At 40.3% G+C, this 9,009-nt stretch overlaps 1 protein-coding gene across 1 annotated transcript in view; it reads right to left on the minus strand.

The window, feature by feature from the left end:
• Positions 1 to 4,923: 4,923 nt before the first annotated feature.
• LOC145419127 (glutathione S-transferase Mu 4-like) overlaps positions 4,924 to 9,009 on the minus strand; it is a 64,450-nt gene continuing 60,364 nt past the window's right edge. The window contains exons 6-7 of the mRNA XM_080287370.1: positions 8,493 to 8,588; positions 4,924 to 5,293 (exon numbers count right to left, since the gene is read on the minus strand). Of these exons, the coding sequence (XP_080143496.1) occupies positions 5,093 to 5,293; positions 8,493 to 8,588 (297 nt within the window). The 3' untranslated portion in view covers positions 4,924 to 5,092. The remainder of the gene's footprint in view (positions 5,294 to 8,492; positions 8,589 to 9,009) is intronic.

The raw sequence follows: 9,009 nt of genomic DNA on the forward strand, positions 1-9,009 counted from the left end.
ACCGAGGAAGTAATTTCATGTCAAATGTTTTCAAGCAGTCTCTGAAAGAGTTGGGCATCACCCAGATCACCTCTTCAGCTTACCATCCCCAGACCCAAGGAGCGTTGGAGAGATATCATCAAACACTCATATCGATGCTCAAGAAATACTGTTTGGAACATCAGGAAGACTGGGATAAAGGTCTTCCATTCGTTGTGTTTGCCGCAAGAGAATCTCCAAATGAATCACTGGGCTTCTCACCTTTTGAACTACTGTTTGGCCATGAAGTAAGAGGACCCCTTAAGTTACTCAAGGAATGCTGGCTGTCGGAGGAAGATGACGTCAACCTGCTGGAGTATGTGATGAAGTTCAAAGAACGGCTGTCCACTGCTTTACAGCTGGCGAGAGAGAATTTAGGAGCTGCTCAGGAGAAGATGAAGACTTGGTATAAGAAGTCCAGGTTACGCCACTTTCAGCCAGATCAGGTTTTGATTCTGCTACCGGTGCATGGGCAACCTCTTCAAGCCAAGTTTAGTGGTCCTTATTTCGTGGAGAAGAAACTCAGTGATGTCAACTATGTCATCGCCACACCAGATCGTAGAAAGAGCAAGCAACTATGTCACATCAACATGCTAAAGTTATATCACAGGCGGGACGAAAATAATCCAGTCTGCACTGTAGCTGTTCCACCCGAGTCTGCAAGTGAAGCTCTCCCATGCAGTATGAGCCTGAGTGATAGTTTGGGGAAGAATCCTGATATCATGAATGATCTCCAGACTAAGCTTTCTCATCTACCTCCCGAGGAAAGGCAGGAGTTTTCGGCATTACTGCAGGAGTACCCACAAGTGTTCCGTGCCACTCCAGGAAGAACCACTGTGTTGATGCATGATGTCGATGTTGGAGACGCAAAGCCAATTAAACTGCCTCCTTACCGTGTGAACCCAGTGAAAGTTCCTCTCATCCAGAAGGAGCTTGGCTACCTGTTGGACCACAAGATGATTGAGCCCTGTCAGAGCGAGTGGAGTTCTCCTGTCACTCTAGTCCCTAAGCCAGGTGGGTCACAGCGGCTTTGCATTGACTACAGACGTGTTAATCAGATAACCAAAACAGACACTTACCCTCTCCCTTGCGTGGAAGATTGCATAGACAAGATCGGAAAGGCTAGGTACATAAGTAAGTTTGATTTGTTAAAGGGATACTGGCAAGTACCTATGACTGAACGTGCTAGGGAGATCTCATGTTTTGTAACACTAGGAAAGGCTTTTGCATGTTCTGTAATGCCGTATGGTATGAAGAATGCACCAGCCACATTTCAGAAGCTCATGAATGTTGTAACTGAGGGTTTAGCAGGGTGTGTTGTTTATATTGATGATGTATTAATCTTCAGTGACAATTGGAAAGATCACCTATGCCATGTCAGTAAATTTCTTGAGCGTTTGGTTCATGCTAATCTTGTAGCTAATTTATCAAAGTGTGAGTTTGGTCAAGCTAAAGTTCAGTACCTCGGGTACGTAATTGGTGATGGACATGTTGCACCACCAGCAGCTAAGGTTCAGGTTATAAGTGATCTTCCCAGACCTAAAAGTAGGAAAGAGCTACAAAGATTTTTGGGAATGGTAGGTTATTACAGGAGATTTGTTCTTAACTTTTCTATTCTTGTATCACCACTTACAGACCTACTGAAAAAGGGAGTTAAATTTGTCTGGACCGATAACTGTGAATCCTCTTTCAGCAAACTTAAAGCTATCCTATTAAGTCAGCCAGTGCTCGCTACTCCAAATTTTGCTAAGCCTTTTAAGATGGCTGTTGATGCAAGTGATACAGGAGCTGGGGCTGTTTTGCTGCAAGAGGATGATCAGGGTATTGAACACCCTGTATCTTATTACAGTAAGAAATTCACTCCACCTCAAAAGAACTACTCAACTATTGAGAAAGAGCTTTTGGCCTTGATTTTGGGTTTACAGCATTTTTCATTTTATTTGTGTTCTGGTTTTGACCCCATAGTCATTTATACCGATCATAACCCACTGAAATTCCTTAGTAAGTTTAAAGATAAAAATCAGAAGTTGACAAGATGGAGTCTACTTCTTCAGGAGTATTCATTAGACATACAACATGTCAAGGGGAAAGAAAATGTTATTGCAGATTGCTTATCTAGACTTTAGACAGATTGTTTTAGAGTAATAAGAAATTTCCTTTGTAAATTTCTTTTTCTTTGTGGGGAGGTGTTACATAGCCTATGATTTCATCATCCTTTGTGTAATTCTAACGTACAGTGTGCTGCCTGTTTGATCACGAGCGTGTTCTGCCTCAGTTCCCCCCTTCTACCGTTATAGTAGGGTAAGTCGTCCTTTCTGTTGTTCAGAGCAGGATTTTCAGCTCTTTGTTCCCATGGCTTCATTTGCGCGTCCTTCTTACAAGTTGTATCAAGCTCTGCTGGCCCCTATATAATGAGCTCAGTCTCTGCATCATTGCCACTTAGAACTGCTCCTCATTTTGTTCACATCCTGTCCTCCCCTGTACAGTTATTATTATTGTGAGTTTCTCAGGAAGTCTCCAACCATCTAGCAGCTGTGTGATTTGAGTACAAGTGTTATTGCATTTTTTTCTTGTACTATATAGCATAAGGTGTTGATTTGTAGGCCTAGTAAAGTTTTTGTAATTCATTTTGTCAGCCAGTGATAATAATAGAGTGTATCTGTAATTATTTATCTTGCATTAACTGAGCATTACCCAGTGTATTTTCATTTTATCAGGGCTGACTTAGATCAATTTATTCTTGCTAATTTCATGTTAATAGAGGCTATTGCAGTTAACCATATATTTAACCTGTTTTTTGCCATTACGTTATCCTTATGAGTCCTGAATGTTTTGTTGTTAGTTTGAGCATTAAACTTTAACTTGTAATTTTACCTAACTCTTTTGTTTTGAACCTGGAACTTTACGGGACAGTAGTGATTTTTAGTATTCTCACTTAAAGTGTACATTATCTTTCTCTATTCCGTAACACAGTAAATAGATCATTCTATCTTATTTCACTCAGTAGTTGGGTCCTGCTCTGTGACAGTAATTGGGTTATCCTGACTGCTGTCTGTCAGTCTATCTGCTGTCGAATTCCTAAACGAGTGGAAAATCCAACTGTCAAGCGACAGTCGATTTCCTTCTCTCCTTCATTTTCCCCTTCTCCTCCCCCCCCCCACTTCTAATCCACCATACCTCTGCTCTTTCTTTTGGTCCCAAGGATGAATGACGAATAAAAACTTCAGTCAGATGTATGATAAACACTGCACCGATAGCTGTGGCACAATCGAATGATCTGGAAAAAACTAGGCTACAAAGGTTTAGCAAATATGTCGTTGGTCGAGGCCAAACTATTCTGAATACTGTACTCTTGGTGTACACTTTTTACTCTAACATGGTTCAAATGTTTTGTCATTTTGCAGTTTACTTCATGAAGCTGAGTGGTAAAATAAGACAATTATATGACGCCACATCCATTCTATAGCACTTATTTGTGACTAGGACCATTTTCTAATGTTAATCTATTCATATAGTTCAACATTACAGATGAGGAGACGGTAATTTTTGACCAAGTTATAGTAAAAAGAGTATAACACTGTGCTATCAGCAGCAAAAGTCCTGTAGTCTCTCACGGCCTCTCTCAGTGGACTTTATTTGCTAATCTCTTGCATCCGAAGCAAACCACAAAGATGTCACTGATCCGTGGCCATGTAAAGCCGTCACTGTTAGTCGCTACGGATTCACCAGACGAAATTTTCAAAGTCAATGGAGAAGTGGGAGAGGCCAAACGACTCTCTCTCTCTCTCTTTCTCTCTGCAGTTGTGTCTGCTTCTGAATGTTAAAGTTAGAGGCTATAAACATTATTCTATAGGAAGGCTTATACAGTGCAAACCGGATAAGCATAAAATAATGTTATATAACTTAAAACTGCTATGTGTGTTCTATCAGCACTGATCAATAACTGCCTTATCTCTAGGCAAGGAAAATCGAGACACAGAAAAAATAATTATGTAAGCAATCATCACCATCGTCTTCATCTGCAAGAACATCATCATCATCATCAGCAGCAGCAGCATCTTAACCTTTTCCCATGATGCGTTACCACCATAATTATTCTCCCCGTACTGAATCGCGGCTAATTTACCTCAGCTCTCATTTCAGATGAGTTTGAAAATTTCGTAACACCTCTTCTCAGCTACTTATCCTGCACATTACACATCAGTATTCTCTCCTATTTCACTGAAGGAAGATACACATCCATATTACAGCGAAAAAAAAAAGAATACATGGGAATGTTATGGTGTTATATGCAAAATAAATCGCTAGGAAAGATGTACTACGAAGCCTCCTATGACACCTAGAATATGACCCATAGTTAAGTCTTTCTAGTCCATTAGCTGCAGAGATTTTATTATTATTATTATTATTATTATTACTATTATTTCTTCATGGTCCCATTTTCTACGATGTTGTCTTTTTATATTTCATTCCTTCTACCTCAGACCATTTCACTGAACTTTGGAGAGAACCCTGTTATTTAATGGATCAAAATAATTTCTGTTATCCTTTTCACTACGAGATATTCCCCCAGTCTGAACAGAAGAGTTTGGATATTGCAGGAATAAAATATAAACAAGATGTCGGTTATATTAAACAGGTTAAGACTGAATAATGGTATTCTGATTATCATCCAGTGTATTTACAGAATTTCTCATCATAACGAAAGGTCCAGTGCAACAGAAATAGATCTTGTAAGTGTAAATGCAGCAGTAATTATGGCGTCAGAAAAGGTAATACTTTTGGCATATTATGTAAAGATGTACATTATTAAGCTAAAACATTCGTAAGGGAAAAGCAGTTATGATAAATAGTATATATATAGATAGTTTATTCAAATTATTCATGAAATTTGTAACTCTCGGGGAATGATATGATGGTCAAAGAAAATACATAACAAGCAAGGTAGCTCTTCATTCTCGTACTTAAGATAAAAGATTACGAAATAAAGTCTCAGCTGCTACTCTTACCAACAGGTTCTAAGCAAATAAAATCTATTTACTTAGCTCATTATTTTCGATATATTTCACATCAATTACTGGATGTCAAATTTCGCTGCAGGACCGTTCAGAGGCTTGCTTATAAACCTGGGGGAGGCCATGTACTTCTTGATGGCCGGCAGTTCCTCGAAGCGGCGGTGAAACTGCTGAAGGTTGTTGAAACTACTGAGGCAGGATGGGTCCAACTTCATGTGGATGTCCAGGAGTTCGTAGATGATGAAGTCCGCCACCGTTATCTGAAGGAGGCGACAGCAGGGGTGTTGGTAAGGTCGTATCTAAATTGTATGCTACCCTAAGCTTTACGCCGTTCAGAGCAAGCTTTCTGTCAGTTGTCTCGGTTTTGCTTTCTCTGTTTATGAGGCTGTTATATATATATATATATATATATATATATATATATATATATATATATATATATATATATATATATATATATACACAGGCATATGCAGGATCGCACCATCAGTCACGTTCGGGTGGGGTGGAAGGAGGAAGACACTGACCCACCACTAGCAAAGCCGCCAGACAGGGAGTGCAGGATGAACATCTCAATAATTAAGTAGTGCATCGTCGTGGCCACACCAGTGTCTATGGTAATATTATTATTTCTTCAGCATAATAATGATATGCACATAATATCTTAGCCTAATGAAAATAATTAGTTGTTCTTACCCACTCATACTTCTCTATTCATTCACATGAAGGTCATTTGATAGGCATTTCAGTACATACAATTAATTTAGTCCAGTAAGTATTAACCACGACGGTACATTTATCCTCACACTTACTGCTGGGAGAAGGAGGGAGGTGAGAAGACAGGAAGAAATCAGTAGGATAGAAGTTGTGGAAGCAATGAAGAAAGTTAAATCAGGGAAAGCCCCAGGAATTGATGGAGTGTGTGGTGAAATGCTGAAGCATGGGGGAGAGATAGTAGTAGAATGGATGTGGAAGATGTGCAGATTGGCCTGGGAGGAAGGTAGAGTCCCGGAGGATTGGAAGTCAGGTATAATTATTCCCTTGTACAAAGGAAAAGGGGAAAAAGAAGTGTGTGGTAATCATAGGGGCATTTGTCTTCTTAGTATAATAGGAAAAGTGTATGGTAGGATACTTATAGACAGAGTTAGAGAAAGAACAGAGAAATTAGTTGGAGAAGAACAGGGAGGCTTTAGGAAGGGAAGAGGTTGTGTAGATCAGATATTCATTCTTAGATCTTTAGTGGAAAAGTTTCTAGAGAAGGGAAAGAAGTTGTATGCGGCTTTCATGGATTTGGAGAAAGCATATGACAGGGTGGATAGACAAGGATTGTGGAAAGTGTTAAGAATATATGGAGTAGATGGGAAGTTGTTGAATGCTGTGAAGAGTATGTACGATGGTGCGAAGGCTGCAGTGCGTGTGGATGGTGAACTAAGTGAATTTTTCTTTGAAAGTTGGTTTGAAACAGGGATGTGTCATGTCTCCATGGTTGTTCAATCTGTACATGGATGGGGTAATAAAAGAGGTACAAGGTAGGGTAGTGGATGTTGGAGTGGCCCTGGTGAGAGAGGATAGTGTTTGGAAACTCCCTGTACTGTTGTTTGCAGATGATACTGTGTTGTTGAGTGAAGACGAAGGGGAGCTGCAAGGCTTGGTGGATGAGTTTGAGAGAGTGTGTAAGAAACGGAACCTAAAGGTGAATGTAGGGAAGAGTAAAGTGATGGTCTTTGAGAGAGGTGAAGTTAGTGAATGTACAGCGAGGTTAGATGGTGAGGAATTGGAAAATGTGAGTACGTTTAAGTATTTGGGTAGTGTGATGAGTAAGGATGGAGGTTTGGAGGGTGAAGTGCTTGAAAGGGTACAGCAGGGAAGAAAGGTTGCTGGTTCCTTGAAAGCAGTGATAAGAAACAGGGAAGTGAGCATGGAAGTGAAAAAGTTACTACATGACAGTATTGTGATACCAACTCTAACGTACGGAAGTGAAGCTTGGACATTGTTGGAAGGACACAAGTCAAGAGTGAGAGCAGTGGAAATGAGTTATTTAAGAGGAGCCTGTGGAGTCACGTGGAGAGACAGGCTGACGAATGAGGATATAAAGGAGCGTTGTGGTGTGGATGTGGATGTGATAGGAAGCGTTATGAGGAACACACTGAGGTGGTTTGGCCATGTGGAGAGGATGGAGGGTGAGAGACTGACGAAGAGAGTGTATGTGAGTGAGGTGGAGGGGGGAAGAGGGAGGGGGAGGCCGAGGATGAGATGGAGGGATGGGGTGGAGAGGTATATGAGAGAGGGGGGTGTGAGTTGGGAGCAGGGCAGTGAAATGGCGGGGGACAGGGCGACTTGGAGGCGATTTGTTTGTGGCCACCCCAAACGGGATTGAGGCGTCTGGCAATAGATAGATAGATAGACTTACTGCGTATGAGACTGCAGCAAATTAATTCATACTGCATACTACTATTCATGTTTCAAGTCTGTGATCTCGATGAGGAACTATGAATTCATAGATGAAAAAGCATCCACCAATATCTCCCCCAGCGCCTGTACCGCACAACTCAGATCACCACCTAAATTTAATCGTCTCATCCTTGGCCCATGACCCACATATCCACAAAATTTCATTGAAATCCATGTATATCTGTTTTAGATATCGTGGACAAACAAGAGGGGTGAATGCATAACCTCCTCCAGCTTCGTTGAGGGAGGCAAAAAGCATCATTTAACAACTTTTGAAAAGTATGGTTTATCTCCATGGTGCCGCCTCCCTAACGAGGAAGTGTCTTGAAAAAACTTGCAGTGATTAAAGCCTGTCTTACATATTTTATCCTAATTTCTTAGGGAACATCTCTAACTACACAAGATCTCCCATTAGATTAATTAAATCGCTTGAATGTTTGTTACTGGAACAATGAAAAATACGTCATCGGTGTGAAATAATTCAGTTCATTTTCATTTTCCATGCTATAAGCTACATGAAAATATTTAAGCCACAAAAACGAGGCACACCCGTCGTATTCATAAAGTATCCATCCTAAAGGTCTGCATTAATTCTTGAAAATGACGTGTGTATAATATGACTTCTTTAAACTTTTATCTTCATTCATACGGCTGCCAAAAACTTCAACCAAACTAGAATCAATAATAAAGTGAAAAAATGAGTCCAGCCAAAGTGATTTCTAGTTCACTCATTCGATGGTTTCTTCACTGTAAAAATAGGCTGTAGAGAGTTCGTTCTAGCCTGACAAAAACTCTTAACTTCTTTCAGCTCAGTCAGTGAGCAGTTGTAGTCATACTGGAGGACCGACTCGACAAATAACCAAGGAGACCCATTCCAACCACACGACTAAGACTCATTGATTATCATGCAACCACAACTTAGTATTCAGGTTGTTGGAATGGCCCAGTTCTGTTAGGGGAAAACATACCGACTCAAGGGTTCTTAATTAATATGGCCCCGGAACTCACCTTGTCGCCAATGAACCACGTCTTGCTGCAAAGGTAGTCTGAGAACACCTTCAGGTGATCTTGCAGTTCTTTCAGGTATTGTTCCTTCTGCGTGTCCTGTGAGTGTGGGGACGTGCAAAAACAAATGCAGATAGATTAATGATAGTAAAATATGAAAATAATGTATAAAATGTAAGTGTACATTTTGTAAAAAAAAAAAAAAAAAATTGGTTCACAGAGTGGTTATCAACTCTCATGTCGGGACAACTCTGTTCTTGGTGACGCCAGACGAATTAATTCAGCAAAGAGTGAATCATAGGAGCCTGGAAGAGTTAACAGTAGCTTGTGTATGGATGGTACGTCTGAAATACAAAGTGATGTGAAATGGCAAACCTCCAGCAAGAAGGAAATACTTTATTAGTTGGTCGAAAAGGACGCATGAATTTAGAGAATAAAAAAAGAACATCGTAAGGATCATATGCTATAATAGTATTGAGGCCAGACAAGGCAGAGAGTGTAGCACGTCTGCAGAAGTTAT

The sequence above is a fragment of the Coenobita brevimanus genome, chromosome 14, assembly GCF_032717465.1.
Source record: "Coenobita brevimanus isolate Jiangsu-jjx chromosome 14, ASM3271746v2, whole genome shotgun sequence".
NCBI classification, from domain to species: Eukaryota; Metazoa; Arthropoda; class Malacostraca; order Decapoda; family Coenobitidae; genus Coenobita; species Coenobita brevimanus.